Source organism: Varanus komodoensis, unplaced genomic scaffold (genome assembly GCF_004798865.1).
Source record: "Varanus komodoensis strain SLA01 unplaced genomic scaffold, ASM479886v1 scaffold15, whole genome shotgun sequence".
Lineage (NCBI taxonomy): Eukaryota > Metazoa > Chordata > Lepidosauria > Squamata > Varanidae > Varanus > Varanus komodoensis.
In genome coordinates, this window is record NW_025335440.1 from 19,797,660 (window position 1) to 19,815,898 (window position 18,239).

Genomic DNA, 18,239 nt, shown 5'->3' on the forward strand with positions numbered 1-18,239 from the left:
TACTGTTCTGCATTGGTGCATAACATGAATGCATGAGTTCAAACATGACCAGTCAGAACTGCAGTTACTGGTAAGCAACTTGTCCCTCCCAGTCCTAGTTTGAATAATTGAATTGCAATTTGTCTCAAACCAGTGACAGGAAAGTAAGAAAGTTCCACCTCTTAGAAGAAAGGGGGCATGTGAGCCTGGGGATCATCAAAGTTCTTTAAAAAACAACAACAGTATTTTCTTGTGATCATTTGGGGGAATCCTCACTCACAATTCTTTGGCTTTTCTAGCATTTTGATGACTAGTTCTGTAATAATTTCTTTTACATCTTCATATGTTACTGTGGGAAATTTAACAAAAAGATGAACCTCAAAGGAAGGCTTTATTATAACTGAGAACAGAATGTAGATTTATATATGTTATATTGCCATGATTGTGCTTGTCTGCTAACATCAAAGTTATAATGCTGACTTGCTCTCTTAGGTGTGACTCTTAAAGAGTACTGTTTGCTCCATGTATGTCAGCGTACAGAAGTTTTTGTGTCAGAATTCTTAATCTGTTAATGCTATTTCTTCCTAGCATAGCTATTACATAATTTTTGCCTGCAGTGGGGATAGAAACGTTACATTGGCTTGTACACTACAAAATGTCCGTCTTTGCATTTTTAGGGTGCTACTGGATCGAGCGTATTCAGAGAACAACAGTGCATTTTGCCAGCTGGATTCAGAAATGCTTTCCTCACAACTGCACTCTTCAATCAATCAATTTGCCAATACCTCAGAAACAAATACCTCGGACAGATCTTGCTCTAAAGACCTCAATCAGATATTAGTCAATATCAAATCATGTAGATGGCGGCATTTTAGGCCTCGGACACCAACTCTACATGACAGTGACAATGATGAACTTTCCTATAGGAAATTACACAGAAGTGTAAATCGAACAGGCACAGCACAACCTGGGACCCAGACATGCAGTACCTCTATACAAAGTAAAAGTAGCAGTGGTTCAGCACATTTTGGTATGTTGATTTTGACAATCTTGATTCTAAACAATTTTGGCAACAGTAATTCAGCTTTAACATTTACTCCATGTCTTTTACTCATCTGTTGATATTTTATGTTGCATGCGTAAATGTCATGCCAGAATCTAAACTTTAATATAGTGGGTTGGATCCATGAAATAGTCTAATTCACATCCTTGAGATAAAAATTATGAAAATCAGATTTCAGTAGGTCTACTGTAAATGTGGCAAAATCTGAATCTAACATCATGTCTTCAGAAATACCTTTTAAGCACCATAGTTTTATACATCGCCCTTCTTAGATGCAAAATTTTAATGACTGTTTGCTATCTTACATTTATTGAATTAGACAAATGTAATTTTTTTCAGGCATGAATCTCAAAGGGTGCAAAATACAGAAGTTAAAAATAAAGTCATAATTAAAATATGTTAAATGAGGACAGATTAAAACCTACTAACCATCAGCATTGTATATAAAACATGTATCTGCACAATGTCCTACCTACATACAGTCTTTAACTCCTGCTTAAAAGGACCAAGCACTCAGATGTTTTGTACTGCAGGAAGTTGATTCTAAAATTTAGAATATAGGCAGTCCCCAAGTAATAAACAACCCATATGTACGAACAAAGTGCCATAAAGTCTATTAATTTATTTTAAAAATTACTCCAGAAAATCATCATCAACAGAAAGAGAAAAAGTAAAAGGGGAGAGGAGGAGGCCTCAGAAGCATGCCTTCTTGCCCTGCCCATCCAGAGAGGGAAATCTCTCCAGCATTTCCTTGCTGCAAAGAGGAGGCCTCTGTGAATTTGGGGAGGAGGCTAGAGATAGTAACTGTTTTTCCACTTTCACAAGGATCCTGCACCCCTAACCCCTGCAAGTGTGGAGCAATCCAACATTCAGCTTAAGGACACATTTCTGTTTTCTCAGAAACACAACTTGTTCATAACCCAGGGACTGTCTGGGGGGGGGGGGGGAGGTCGCATGGCAGTTTTCCCACAAGCCTCAGTCATACAGCCAGGATCAAAGACTTGCTGGTTGGTTAAATGGGTAACCTGCAAACATAACTCAAGACAGTGAAATGGTATGGTATGGTTTACTTACTAAAGCTATTAAGAGACTCTGAAAAGCCAGCAACACTCTTTTCAGTTGAATAACAATGCGTATCTGGCTTTCTGTTTTCAATTTCTGCCATTGCAATTAACTTTGCTATTAACCAAGTGTTACCAGCAATTTTCTGAAAATGCTTAATTGAATTATGATACAAATCCATGGTATTTATTATAACCATTATTGACGACCTCTCTAGTCAAGTCAGCATATAGATCATCAGAGGTTTTTTAAGGCTTTTGTTAATAATAAACATGCATATATGTGACATTAATATACACACGCGCGCACACAATGATAGTGATAGTGTGGCCATTAGTTGCATTGCATCAGCACAGGTCTGGTGAGTTGTAGCCCTTACGTCTTGCATCCTGAAGCTGTAAATCCAGCCCTGTATCTCAGCCAAGCAGTAACATCACAGTTTAGCAGGTGTTTTTTTTTTTTTTTTTTTTTTTGCTGAGTTGCATGTCATCATGCAGCCCTACACTGCAAAAAAACTGCATTTTCTGCAGTGTCCATGGACTGGTTCATTTGAGTGACTGCCTGAGTAACAGTTAGTGTTCTGTAGTGTATATGTTATACCTAGAATAAATACCATGCACCATAGCATTCTTTTACTCCTTTAAGGTCTTCCAACAAGTAAGCATGGCCAATTATGTTGATGTTTACATTTGTAAAATAATACATATTATGCTAAAAGTACATTTTCATTTTCCATTGTAGAAATAAACCATATATTTGTATAGTTGCTCATAACCAATAAAGTGGGATGGCTAGAAGAATACAGAGCACACATGAATAAATGTTTAGGCTGAAATCCTACATAGACTTGCTAAAGAATAAATCCCATTGGACATACTACAACTTATACATACACATTCATGGGAATTGCATGTTCCTGTCATGCTTTTGTCTATAAGTTTGCTCTAAGATTAACTGTGAAAATTTAAAGATGGTAAGATCAGAAATTGTGCAAAATCAGTCAAAAATCAAGGCCATCTAGTCTTCCTCTAGAGGTTATTTTTTGAGGCAACCAGGTAGCCTGGACATAATTAAGTATTCCACTGAGTTGCTTGTCCATATGTTTTCTTTCCCATGAACCATGAATAAAATTTATTAAAGTACAAAAACAGCATATCAGAATTTTTTGCCAATTTTTCTCCCAAATGTAGGTATTGCAAGGTAGAAAGACAGTAGAACATTTATACAAAAAGGAAGAAAATGAAAAGTTTTATTTTTAGAGCTCCATTTACTCTGGGATGCAGCTTCTTTAGCAAGCCTATTCTTGGGTGGAATTTTCCTACTTATAATGTAGTTGTCCTTTGATTGATGCAGCATGTGAGAATACAACAATTTAAAGGAAGAAGAATTTTCATTTTGGAAAATGAGAATGTTTTTATTAGCTATAGGGATTTGCATTGAGTGCTAGATTCTTTTTTTTTTTTTTACGCTAGATCAAGAATAACTTAATATCTTAAACTTGATAACATTATTACAGTGTGGATTTTTTTACTGTTTATTTTCAAGGACATGTAGTGCTAGACATTAAACTCTTACATCAATACCTCCCTTGAACTAGATAGTGTTATTTGGGAGCTTGATAGTAATCCAATTTTTAAAGTTCTGTATTGATGTTTTGAAGAGTTGACAATGTCATCTATTATGTATTTATTTAACACATGCCATACCTCTATCTATCTGCCTCTCTCCTCAATCTAATTTGACTGCCCTGGCTTTATATAATTACTGTATGAGATACTTTTACTTCATGAAAAAGCAAATTTGATAGTACCCTGCAGATTGTGGAGAATGAATGAGCTGAAGGTGTCTGTTCTGCATGTGGTCAACAAACAAGGAAGCTACTTTATATACACATGGATCTTGACTGTCTTTAAAAAAAAAGAGAGAGAGCAGGTCTTATATTGTAAACATAGGTTTGTTGGGAAAGAGGGGAAGTGGAAAGGCTGATGTTCACAAGACCATGCTGAGTAAATAGTATTCTTTGGTTTGGGCCATAATACAGTACTTTTGAGATCTGTTTAAAATTTCACAACTATTGATAAAAGATTTGGAATATAATATTAGTTTGGACAACTGTGCTTTCTCCAAATAGAAAAAGGCTCATTTCCCTGGTGATAATCTAGAGTTTTGTTGAGAACGCATTCATAGTTTTGAAAGGTTCCATTTTTGTAAAATGGTAAATTTGACTTCTTCAAGGGAGAAAAGCTAGTATGTTTGCCACTTCAGAATAGAAGTAGAAAAATCTCTAATCTGGGTTGGCTGTTCATGCACTTGTGATTTACTTTGTGTACAATGGCTGTTCTTCTTCGTGATCTCTGTGCAATCACACACACAAGGGCTTTGCTGTGGAGTGAAAGGCCTCGATTGGAGAAAACTTCCAAAACTCAGTGTCATGGAGTGGGCCTGGCCCTGTCTAGAAACCTGAAGGACATACCTGATGTCTTCAGTGTTTTTTATTCCACCTGTTACCAGTTCACATGTGCTAATAAGTGGCTTTTCAAAGGGAATTTTGGAAGATCTGTACTTTCATTTTACCCAAAATCAAGCTTGCCTAGGGCTTAGAGAAATAGCAGGCATTATTAACCTCACTGTATATTTTCTGAGTCTCAAGATATTGTAAACTTATCCTAGACTACTTTATGTTTTGTGTTGAAGATTAATTTTATAGATTACCATTTTGCACACTTTACACAGACTGTTTAGGGCCTTGAAGATGAATGTGTGCATATAGGGCGACCTGTTCTTGCATATAATTTCTTTGTAGAGTCAATTCAGAAATTTCTTTATTCAATATACACAAACATTGGCTTGAAAGAAAAATGGTGAAATGGTGAAAAGGAGAAATTTATGAGTGGCTGATAACACTTATCAGGACATCAAATCTAACAATTGTCAACTAATGTTGTGGTTTATATGTACTTAGCATATTAACTGGCATACTGCTAGTACCATTGCTTATTAAACATATGTACCGCCTAAATTGACCAGCCTGTGTAGAGTTTTTCTTCCTTGTACTGTTTGAGCAAAAAGTTGGAAAGACATGGGAAAACAGTAAATATTACATGAAATAGTCCTTCTCACTGACACATCAAGTATGAAACTGAGGCATGTGGCTTAATGATTAAAGTATTCCACAGGGATCCTGGGTTCTAGCCCCCTAGTCACTGGTTGACTTTTGGCCAGTCAATGACCATCAGCCTAACCTATCTCACAGGGTCATGGAGAGGATAATATGAAGTGGAGGAAGACTATCTAAGCTGCAGGAGGGATCCTTGAAAAAGGGAAAAGGGCAGGGTATAAATGTAATAATATATAAAATACAGTGCATCCCTGTAGATATTTTTATAATACAGTCTCAAATTACTCAAAGCTTCCTGTAATCATTCCTGAAGCTTTACAGTTGTCCACAGTAATGGGCAATTTTTGTGATTCCCTGCGAAGTACTTACTTGTTGAGTTTATTGCATAAAGAAGAATACCTAACATTTCATAGGTTTAACAGTATGGACTCCAAAATCCATAAAATTGTAATACGTTTATTAGGCCTAGTAAATGATGACCCACATCTTTTTTTCTAGATTCCCAGATTTCTTCTTCAGCTACAATGTTAAAAAGGTGGGGAGGAAAGGGAAAGGTGACTGGATAGTAGAGTCACATTGTCTTCAAATACAGTTTGGATTTTCAGAAATGTGAGTATACCCTCCAGTCACCTTTACACACAAACCTCCCACTACATAATACCTTTTAAACATTGGACCAAACGAAGAGATTTAGGACACCCAAAGGCTTGCATACACCCATGCATGCATGTATGCATACCCCCCCAAAAAGGTAAAGAGAGGGGGTTGATCTTTTGTTGGTCTAATAAAAGTTTCACAGCAAAATTTTCTTAGACTCAAGATAGCTATTTTTTAGTGTTTCAAAAGGTTCCCATTGTTACTGGTATTCCAAGTTTAATATGATTGTTAATATTACATTTATTGTTATTTTGTATTTGATTACTGTTGTGGTTGTTTTTAAAAGTGCACTTTCTAATGACTTCAGAAAGGCAGTATCAAAGCACTTTAAATAAGTTGCCAAGCATGTCTGAATTCATTAGTGGCCAATTAAATAAATTGCAGGATAGAGAATAATATGTGGCACCAAAAATGCCCAAAGTGTCAAAACTTTAACTGTCTCATTACTTGCAACTGAGAAAGAAACCTGAAAGGCAGACTGTACGTAAGCATAGAAATGAGTCTGCCGTACACTCAAAGCATATCAAAACTATATTGCCTGCTATAAAGGCTAACTTTTGGATTTCCTGTCTCGCATTTTGCTATTGCCAGAAATAAGAGAATTTATTAGTAATATCAAGCACAATTCCTGGATGTGATGAAATTGAGTTCTAATACAGGACTGAAAAACCTTCAATTTCTGGAAGTGTATTTTTTCAAAAAAGTTATATGAACAGCAGCAAGCCATTTCAGAAATCTACATTTAAAAATCTGCTTTGTCTGTGGAAAACTATCATCTGCAGTTGGGTTAAATTATGCAGCCTTAAGAAATAATGCATAGTCTACTTTGTATACTTTATATACAAGTACTATTTGTTGTTTTGCTTTTTTGGCAGCATACTTCATTTTTTCAATTCACTAAAGGAAAAATTATGTGGCATTACTTATAGGTAGATATACTGTATTTTTCCAACTATAAGATCCCCCAGATGCCCCCATGTATAGGACACCCTCCACTTTTCCTACCGATTTCCGAGCAAGCTGTTGCTGCGCGCGTGTGCCCGCTGCCTCCCCGCTTCCCCACACACACATGCCAGCCCTCCCTGAGCATGCCCACGCCAGTCTCCCATCGCGCCTGCACTCACCCCCCCCCGATCACGCCCGAGCCAATCTCCCTCCCCTCAGCATGCCTGCGGTTCTCGTCCCTGCTCCCTGTATATAAGATGTCCCTCCATTTTTAGGTAAATATTTTTAAGAAAAAGTATCGTCTTATACATGGAAAAATACGGTAACTGAATTTTTAGTCATAGAGATGGTTTGAAAAACCTCTTGTTTTATATTTGCAGGAACTAACACCTCCATCTCCTAATAGTAGCTAAACAGTATGAAATGATCTGTCGCTACTATTGAGCATGTCCTTTAACTGCATGCAAGAGTTTGGGTAATGGACCTATAAACATTTTTGTTTGTTCAAAAACATCTTCTATCAGAATGACTCCTGATTTAAATAGTTTTAGCTATTAGGCTATATGGAAAGCTGTAGAAAGCAGTCTCCAATTTTGTCATGCAGACTTGTATGTTAGATCCCATAGGAGCTTCATAAGGGCTTAAGACAGGATATCCTACACTTTAAAGCAGTTTCTTCATGATCCTTGCAGATATCTTTAGTCTTTCACCTTTAAAATCTCCATGGAAAGGAGATTCTGCACTTCCTCAGACAGTAATTAATAGAAGAAGCCACATAACCAGGTGCAATTTTTGGTCATGATCACTATGGCATGAAAACATTGAGTGTTAATCCTCAGTTTGCGGAATACGAATATCCAGATTTCTAAACCCCTAATGCCAGTTCAGTACTTCAAAGTCTAGGGAGCTGCTTTTGCATGGCTTATGTGTAACCTTTATGTAGGCCTTAGAACAGAGCCTTTTAGAGATAGTCTTAACACATAATCTTAACACTTACAATTCCTGAATATGTTTTCAAAACTTTTGAAACTGTGGATGGGTGTGTGTTGTCATAAATCCTTATATTTTATTTTTAAAAAATCCAGATAGTTTCTTTCTTTGAGGAAAATATGCTTACATTTTAGAAACTTTATTTTATGTGCAATGTTAAGATACCTTCCCCCCTCCCCCCCGAAAAAAAATCATTTGTCCAGCTTGTTTGTGCAGTGTACATGGAAGAGTGATGAAATTTTTTACTTTTACAGCACATGTGAATGCTTTTATAAGTTTTGCCAGTTCACTGATTTGGGAGCAGTGCATATCTTTTGCACAAAAGGGGCAATATCCAGTGCTGCCACTGTGCCTCCACTGAGAATCCTGCTGCAGCAGGGCCCATCACTGGTGCAGCGAGAAGCTAGTGCATGCCATAATGATTGCAGAAATGAGCGGAAACACTTATGTCCAGAATAGCTCCCTTCAGTGAGCTCCACTGATCTGTTCTATTTCAGAAACTTTTGTTTCACCTTGTTTCCGGTTGCTTTAGGGAGTTCTAACTTATGCCATTGGTTGGTCCTGCTGGTGAATGGGATAGCACTGGATATAGCCCTTGAACTTGAAAAAAAAAGTTCAGAAAAGAATTGTTACAGCTATGAATTGTATTTGTTGGCCAAAAATATGGTGTGTGGATAGCATGTTCTTCTATGCTTTGTAGAGAGTTGAATATAGCTTGGGTGTGGATTGTTGAACTGTGGTTTGTCATGTTGTTTGGAATTGGCTGTGATAACAGCCTGCTGTTTAACCATGAACAACCCATGAAAAGAATCCATAGTTTGTTCTGAGGCTATTTGTAGTTAATAAGGCATGGTTAGTTATTGCACCTGAATTCTGGCAACAAAGCCATTGTGGTTCAATGACAACCACGATGTGGGCTGGAATGTTGGGTGAATCCAGTTAGTGGGTGTGAGTGTTCTTTAATTCAGTTTTTCTATGTGTGAAGTAGAATTGAATGAAGTTACAGCTAATTTGTTTCTGGAAATCTGGCACATGTTTGTAGCTTTTGGCAATCTGGGCTTAAAAACTAGACCATGTTGAATGAATCTTAAATTCTTGTCTTTGGAGGTTTTTATTGTTTCTTTCTAAAAAAATTAGTGGTACCTGATGCAGTGATGTCCAAAATATACATGTTTGTATTTTGAACACCCATCAAAATCTGGAATTGAGCATTTTAATTTGGAAAACCTTCTAATATGTGGTCCAGATTATACATTAACTTATTCCTCAGCCTAAACCCACTTTAAGAGTTGACATTGGGGAGTTTTTCATGAAGATGCACTGAAATGAAAACTGCAATGAAACCTCTCTATTTTCTATTTTTAGAACTCTCCATAGACAAATAAGTAGTATAATACAGTCTTTCTTCATTCCTCTGTAAATCAGCATAACCAGCTCCGTTCTTATTGACTGGATTTTCCCCCCCAGGTGGGTTAATTGAGGGAAACTGATTAAAATCTCATCATATATTCTAATTCTAAAAGTATGAAAGCATATTTTAAAATTAAATTTTCCCTTGGGGTTGAAAGTAGGCATGATCAAAAATAGGAACAGGGAACAAATTTCATCTGATGAATTGGTAGTTAATAGTAGACATTCTCTTATTATGGTAATTGTAATGTGGCAACTCACTGTTGTGGGGTAGCAGGCCACATTTTAATCATATATAAAAATACGCAAGCATGCTCTGTATTTACAAGAGCAGCTTGTACTGGCTCCCACTGGAGTTGGAGCACTGACCATATGTACTGTGTTTCAGACCTGTACATGTTGAGTTTCCTTTTTTAGGTTAAGGGATGTGCATATGAGGCTTACATATTTTGATATGGTATTTTCTTATTTTATATTTTGTTCAGCATTTACAGCCGAACAATACCAGCAACATCAGCAGCAACTGGCACTAATGCAGAAACAGCAGCTTGCACAAATTCATCAGCAGCAAGCAAATAGTAATTCTTCTGCGAACGCTTCACAGGTGAGGGAGTTGTCTGTATTATGATTTATCCCTCATTTTTTCCACCAGGGTTCATCTCTAATTGTCAACTGTTGCCATAGCACCTTGCAACTAACCAACAGGAAAGTGGCTTTCGCTCGAATCTCCATCTTAGCCATACTGTAGAGTGTTTAGAAGGGATGCTACAGGTGAGTAAAATAGGCATTGCTTCAGCTCCCTCCTAATAGAAAAGAAGTAACTCAGCAGTTAAAGACGTGGTATGCATATTCTTAGAAAAAAAAACTCCAGATAATATCATTAATTTAGATTGCATGTGTGTGTTTGTGTTTTCCCTCATCAGAAATTCAAAGCATAACATCTGCATAATGCAAGTGACATTCCTTTTAAACACTACAAGGCTGCTACAGATTAATTTATTAACACCGCTAATAAACTTTCCCTGAAACTTGTCTTACTATATTTTTTGAGGAGTTTATAAATGTCTTAAGAACAGGAGTTTCAGAATCTAAAATACTTGCACTTGATATCAAATGGTATTTATTATGCTTTCCCAATTCTAGATACTGTGCTTTTGCTTTTAAGGAACTGGTGAGATTTGAAACAGATTTTTTATGTGGTAGAGGAGTTGCCTCCTTTGTTGGACGTGTTCTCCTACTGACAAAACTGCTCCTGTCAGCAGAACTGGTAGAAACTATTCCCCTTTCCTCTTCCCACTCCCGTCCCCCTGCACCCTTCAAGTTTGTTGTGTAGAGTTGGAGGATCTTCCAGAGCAGTTTTTGGTGTGGCAAGCTACAGTGGGGAGAAGTCCTGTCATGCAAAAATGCAGTGTGCCATGTTGTTGTATTCCTTCCACAATGTTGAGGTGCAGTTGTGGAAAACAAAAGAGTCTGATCTTTTGTTAGAAAAGTTGGTGACTTGCCATTTCTTTGTAGATTTGTAGGAAAGTTCTTGACTTTTGTAAATATGGCTGCTGTTGAGCTATTCTGGTTCTTAGTCTCACTATTTTAGAAGACAATTCTAGGCATATTTAAATAGAAAAAAGGCTTACAACTTCCAGAATTCCCTGCCACTATGGATTGAGCCCTTAATTGTTTTAACATTAATATAGACCAAACAACTTTGAACTGTCATTTGAAAAGAGCTCTAAAATGTTTATGTACTAAGCTACTGCACTATCAAAGTTTGTGACTTCTAAGTTACTTTTCTTTTTCTTTTTTAAAAGGGTTTTATTTCCAAGACTTTGGATTCTGTTAGTGCTCACTTTGCTGCTTCAGCATTGGTTACATCAGAACAGCTCATGGGATTCAAAATGAAGGATGATGTGGTGCTTGGAATTGGGGTGAATGGCATCCTTCAAGCCTCAGGTAACGAACAGCAGTGATTGCTATGTCCTTATTTCCTGTGTGTGTCTTAAATCAGTAAGGGCACAATCCTCGGCATGCTTTGAAAGTAAAAGCATCCTATAACTCCTAGCATTCTGCAGCCAGCGTAACTGATTGGGGGATGTTGGGAGCTGTAGGATATCTTTCTGTCTAAACATTCATAGTTTCATGCCCTTATCCAATTCCGGGATTTTGCTGTTAACACCTAGTGTTTGTGTTTTTTTCTCTTATTCCTTAGGAGTATATAAGGGCTTACACCTCAGTAGTACTACACCTACAGCACTTGTACATACAAGCTCATCATCAACAGCAGGTTCAACCTTGTTACAGCCTTCAAATATTACACAGACTTCAAGTTCCCACAGTGCACTGAGTCACCAAGTAACTTCTGCCAATTCTGCAACAACTCAGGTTCTGTTTGGGAACAATATTAGATTAACTGTACCCTCATCAGTCGCCACTGCAAACTCTATTACTACGCTCAATGTACGACACATACCTAGGACTCTGAGTGCTGATCCATCATCTGCCTTAAAGCTGGCTGCAGCAAACTGTCAGGTGCCCAAGGTGCCAGCTTCATCTTCTGTGGACACCGTACCAAGGTAAGTTTTTACATTACAATGTAGCCTGCTGAAGAGATATTTCCAAACTGTTATCCTGCCAATGAAAATAATTCTCTGGTACGTTTTGAGTCTTTAGAAGAAAAAATCATCCCTGTATAATATTTTAAACCTACCTATAACATCTTTATTGTGACTATTTTAATAATAAAAATGTAAGTTTGAGGTACAAAGTAAACTTTGGACACTGCTTGTCCCAAAAGGGTCACATTCTTTAATATGGAAAAATGTAATTTAGGATTTAAAGGACCATTTTAATCTATTCTGTGTCTGATTGATGCAGTTAGAAATCTTGTTGTGATCTTGTCCTTGAGAGATGTGAACTTCTTGTAAAGGTCTTGAACAATGAATCTGTTTAATTATGCAATATTTTGCAGGAAGCTGCTAGAATTGGAGAATTATATTCTCTGACACTCCAGCTCTAAAAATACTTACATGCAGTAAATATTTGCTTGAATGGGTTTTCTTTCTAATTGAATACCCAGGATTCAGAGTTTGCTTTAAGGTTTGTTACAAAGCTTGTAGATTTTTGGCAGTGTCACAAACTATAGCTGAAATTATGGATTTTGAAAGTAGTTCACCTATAGGGGGAAAAGGATCTGCTAATACTGCTGGTTAGAAAATGGAACATTTCCAGAACCTAGTTGGTTCCCATTTTATTAATCTCCTATTCCCTTTTCTTTTATAAACTTTGAAACCTGCCAGCATTTCATCTTAAGAGATATAAAGACTAAAGATTCTCGTTTTCATGTTTGGTTTTTTTCATTCTCATTGAAACAAAATGAGAGCTTCTTATATTTTCATAATCCTTGAGTCTTTTGAAAGCTTGTTCATACTTCCATCTGCTGCATCAGTGGTACCATATTTGCTACATACACAGTGGCACTCAGATAATCAAGATTGCTATTAGAATAATACAAATGGGGCTGTGAAACAAATTTTGTAAGAGTGCTTCAGTTCAGGATTCCAGTAGCTCCATTCAGTTCTCCCTGCTCTCCTGTTTTCTTTCTTTCCCTCTCCAGCAGTCAGTCAACGTTCTGTTAAAAGTGAGCATATTCAGTTCTCCATGTCTCTATTTGGGTTTGTCTCTTTTTTGGTATTGCACGGAGTGGGTGGACACAGTTGTCCCCATTGCTAGCTGTGCTAAAATCTTACATTTTTCTAGTCATGTGTCTGTGCAAACACTTAAAAATATGATGGGGAAGACCACAGATCTGGCCGGGATAAACTATTTTTAAGCCATTATGTTCCCCATCTAAATTTGTTATCATGTTCCTGCCATCCTAAATATCAGTTAAGCTTCCAGCTGGAAAGATTTGTACCAGTGCAAACCTCAGTTACTATATTGCACATGGATGGTGTTACCTTGGCAACATTTGAGCAAACACAGGAAGACTTGGATCAGAAATGGATGGAATATTATGATTATACTATTTTGAAGAGTTGATGATAGGAAAAAATCAATTTTATAGAAGTTTTGAATGGAACCTTTAGCAGATTAATGTAGTTGATGTGTCCAGTTTGGATATTTATGTGTGCGATGTTTTTCTCTCCTCTTATTTCACAGGGAAAACCATGAAACAGAAAAGCCAGCACTGAACAATATAGCAGACAACACAGTAGCAATGGAGGTGACGTAGTTTCCATAGTAATGGAACTGCAGCCTTTGGGAACTTGTTTAGGTGCTATGCATCAGTAGCAATTTGAATGCAAGGGATGTTGGAATATAGCATATTGCATTTCCATGGCAGCTGTGGGGACTTGACAGCAATGCACATCTCTCATGCTTTGGTTTTTCTTTTCTTACTGTTAATAGGAAAGAATCAACATCTGTAAATTAAGACTACAGCAATTATCTGTACAGTACTGCATATTTGTAATACCCTTGTATATATGTTACTTGAATACAGAACCGTTCATTTGTGATGCTTTGCACTTGGGGCTGGGGGGAGGGAAGGGAAGGGAGAACTGCAACAAAGTAAGAGTGTGAGAAGTGAGATTGTATAGAGATGGAAGTGTCATCACATCATGTGCATGGTGCGGAACCTGCTGTTTTATCTATTTATTGTGCCGTGTTTACAGTTTTTTGTACACTGTACCTTCATTGGTTCCTGTGCTGTAGTAAATGTGTTAGGTAGCTGTGGACTCCTTGGTATTTTGTAAATGGTATTAACATAACTTGGTTCCCCCTCTGGGTCCTTGAGTTTTCTGTGTATCATGTGAAAAATGGTGACATACATACAGAATTTTTTTAAAAAGGCATCAGTTTAAAATGGGGAATGTACTATTCAATGGGATCTTCCTGTTCTAATATCATAAGGCAAGTAACAAGCTAAAAATGAAGTCTCATGGATTCTACCAACTGACTAGCTCACAAACATGTGTGCAGTTTCTGGTACTTAAAGCACTAAAGTTATGTTGCTGCTCTTCATAGAACCCCCTCTGTTGTCCCATTTCCCTACACACCAAAAAGTGGTGTTAAATCAAGTATGCAAATGGAGTCCTTACAACTGGAGTTTTTATGTTGTCTTACCCTTTTGATCACAAATTATATTTTTTTATTGTATAATTGTTAAAGACTTCATTCTTTACTTGTTCTTAAGAAAAAAAAGGCTATAAGGGAGAAGAATGCAGTAATTGCTGTACGTGTATCATCATTCCAGTTTCTGAAAACAGCCAGCTTTTTTTTTCCTTTTTAAGATTCTCCAGAAGGCTGCAAGGCCAGAACCACAACTGTCGGGTGCCTTCCTTTGGAAATATTTGCCCTCTCTTCTGTGAAGAGAATGGTACTTAAGACTCTACTACTAGTGCTTTGTCAGTACCGAAGCCTGAATGCCCACTCCAATGGCGTACATTATCCTTAAGGTTTTTAATCCCACCTGGAAAATTGTGATAGAACTCTCACAAAATAAACCCAGGGCATTACATGTTGACAGAAAATGTGTGGTGTGTTTTATATTTTATTCATTTATTAAATTTCTATCCTGCAGTTGACCTATGACTTTTCAAAGCAGTTCAGATATTACATCTGAATATATAATGAACTTAAGAATGTCTTGGTTCAAACAGCATAAAAGCGAGAGGTTACATTAACTGCTGACATTCTAGTTGTTTGCATCATTTCTTCAAGGTCATCAAATCAATGGCTGAGTGAAAAATCAATTCAGTTCACAGCTTGATAGAAACCCACCTAATTTGTACTCCCAGATCTGCATATAGCTGCACTCCAAAATCCTCATTTTTACCAAATTTTGTGAGCAAGGTCATTGAGTCAAAAATGGTCATCAAAATGTGCACATTAGGAGAAAGTACAGACATCTCTGAATATGCGATGAATGCATTCCATAAAGGAGGCCACAGCCTTGATTTTACAAGAGCTGAGCAGGGTTGTCAAGAACGGGACATTTGGGAGGGAATTCACAAGGTCTATGAGTTGGCAATAAATTGATGGCATGAAACAAAAAACACAAGTTTCCACACTAGGGAGAAATGTACATGGTCCACTGTTTGCTATGTGGCAGTATACATATAATTGAAAAAAGTTACGTATTTAGAAAATAATTTTAATCAAACCTATAAATCACAAGGATGCATGATTACTGGCTTCCATGATCTATAGTGCTGAGAGTTGGTGAAAAAAATCAAAAGGAATTTGGTCTCCAACAGCTTTAGTATCCTGGAGATGGGGTGAATCGGAGGGGGGATGTATGAGATGAAAAGAACTAAACCCAAAACTTCCCCTCACAGTATAGAAGAAAGTTTTAGGAAACCTCTCCACCCTATATTCTCATCATGTATCAATGAAGTTGTCAGCACTGAACTTGAACCCTTCAAGGAAAAGATTGGTAAGGTTGTCCCTGTTCCCTTTGAACATGAAATCTCCCACAAAGGCTCCAAATGGTACTATTCCAGAACTGTGTTCCTGTTCAAGGCTGCAAATTTGCCACAAAATTTTGCTCGAGACCTCCTAGTTCTGCCCTGATATCCTAGCAGTGCAAATAAGTAGATTAGCTTAATACTGGACCTAACACCTAGATGTAATAATATACAGTTACCTTTGGGGCTTCCTTGTGTACATGGATACTGAGGCAAAACTACTGATTTGTGAATCAAAATAAAGCTTGCCTTTTGTGAAATCACAAGTTGACCTTCAGCAAGTCTGCATCCAGGTCTCAGTCCTCCCTCCTGTCCCCCCACCAATCTGCAATTTGGGAATACTTTACTGTCCTTTGCTGGGGTATGTAACGTGGCTGTCTATATGCTAGACTGCAGCATAGCCAATAGAACAGGATGATGGGAGCTGTAGGCCAAGAACACCTGGAAGATCACATGAAACTGTCAAAGCAGTGCTTTATAGTTCATTTGAAGAGACATTCTTCTCCTTTTTTCCCATCCAAAGATGGATGCATTTACACGTGGTTATCTTGTGTAACTAGAATTCCAGTAGAGCAGCTTTGGATACGTGCTTGAAAAGTAACAGTTTGTGGTGACTGACATCATGCTAGATGTGTTCACACACAATGGCAACCGATTGTGGTGACTGACCAAAATAGTTGAAGCTGTAAGGCACACTCAGTCCAACAGGTGATCAGGCATATCATGGTTGTTTCATTTCCTCCCTCCTTGTTCCTTCTGACAGTATCCTAGGGGACACTGTGAGAGCAATGAGTACCCTCTCCCATCTCACTATGGTTGTCTCTTAATTCCCCTCCCCCGTTCATGAAAGTTGATGAAGAGCCAGCTTTGTAAACCTGTTATGGGACAGTTATTCTTTCAATGTGCTCAGCAGCACCTTGGAGGAGCTGACTCTGGTTGCTTATAATAGTAAGTAGTATTTCACATCTAGCGTTTCATAGAATTTATGTTTTCTTTTTTTCCTGATGTGCAAACTGCTCATTCCCTGAACACAATGGGATTACATCCAGCCTCAACCAGGACAATTGCCCACCTGCTTTTAGTGGGTGGCCAGTGGTAGGAATAGATTCCCAACCCCATCCGGGGCAATGTGCAAGGAACACAGAGAAGGCTGGAAGCCATTGCACTTCAGAGACAGAACCTTGTCTGCACAATGAAGACAGAAGAATGTTTTAAATGCACCTGTTTGCAGGCTTTAAAAAGTTGATTAAAATGGTAGGTATGGGCACTCCCTCTAAGATACCACTTTGAAGGGGCAAGTAGTGCTTGTCCCTTAAGGGCATGGCAAAAGCCACAGGAATCCATTATCAGCAAAAAAAAAGTTCAGCCACAGCAAGCTCAAAAAGGCTTGCAAATATGGCAAGGGTAGGGGAGTTACTTCAAGCTGTCCTTTGGGCACCTTGATGGCAGCTGTCAATGGCAGTCACCAACAGCAGCAAGGTATCTTTGCCGCTCTTGCCAAGGGACTTGGCAGCTGCTTTGGCATCGAGGTTCAAACAACATGATTATCCCCTGTGTGAGAAAAAACCCTAGAATAGCCCATGGATTCTTATGATCATGAGTAGTATGAAAAAAAAACCCTGGCTAAACCAGGCTGGATGATAGAATGGAATATAGGATAGGATAGAAGTTGGAGAGGAGTTGGAGTTAGGGGTGTTAGTGGGAATTGGAAGGGGCCTGCTCTGCTTCCACATGTGGTTGGTCACCATGTTGTGCAAGCCCAGTCACTTTGTTCAGGACCATGCCTATACTTGCCTTAGATAGCTGAAGAGCTGGATCTTTCTTACTAAAGGGGCTTCTGTGAAAAATACGCACACAGCTGGGTTCCTGCCACCTATCCCAGGAGATAAACTTAACAATGTCTGCAGTGATTGCCCAAGGGTGGGTTGTCCTTCAAATAAGTCTGAGGACAAATGAAGCACCAATAACATCTGCAAACCTGGAGAGAACATGACCTCTTTCTAGAAACAAGCCCCTGTAAGTAGACAAGAATTTGAGAAAGAATTCCCACAATATTTGCAAGGGTAGTGACTAGGCAAGCTGCCAGTAGGGGAAAATATTTTCTGTCAAAAGATGAAGGAAAAGATGGATTTGGCTCATGTAGGTTCTTGTTCCATCTACCATATCTCAAAATGTTGAGACCCAGAGAATATATGCAATCACCTGCAATCAATTCAAGCGGAAGATCTGTTTAGAACAGCCTTCCCCAACTCTATGCCTTCCAGATACATTAGGACTGCAACACCCAGAATTCCCAGTGAATGGCCCTGCTGGATGGGAATTCTGGGAGTTTTGGTCCAAATGCCTCTGATGGCCACCAGGTCTGGGAAGGCTGGTCTAGAAGAAACTCCTTTGCTCACTTGATTTGACACAGGTAATTCATCTCTTCCTTCTATGTTGTGGGCTCCATGCCTGTGTGGAGTCTGATGTTGGGAAGATTTAACAGTTAAGAGTGTTTTATGGGGGAACCTCACCCCACCAACTCTTATAAAGCCTTCTGCTTATTTGGAGAGGT

At 38.2% G+C, this 18,239-nt stretch overlaps 1 protein-coding gene across 6 annotated transcripts in view; it reads left to right on the plus strand.

The window, feature by feature from the left end:
- Positions 1-14,749, plus strand: part of EPC1 (enhancer of polycomb homolog 1) — a 62,695-nt gene extending 47,946 nt beyond the window's left edge. For 5 of the 6 annotated variants that reach the window (XM_044424630.1, XM_044424627.1, XM_044424628.1 and 2 more), the window contains exons 10-14: positions 657-1,009; positions 9,710-9,828; positions 11,030-11,171; positions 11,428-11,791; positions 13,377-14,749. In XM_044424630.1, coding sequence (XP_044280565.1) covers positions 657-1,009; positions 9,710-9,828; positions 11,030-11,171; positions 11,428-11,791; positions 13,377-13,449 — 1,051 coding nt within the window. In that variant the 3' untranslated portion in view covers positions 13,450-14,749. Of the gene's footprint in view, positions 1-656; positions 1,010-9,709; positions 9,829-9,908; positions 9,996-11,029; positions 11,172-11,427; positions 11,792-13,376 lie in introns of all 6 variants that reach the window. The other variant, XM_044424631.1, reaches the window with a different exon arrangement.
- Positions 14,750-18,239: the final 3,490 nt, after the last annotated feature.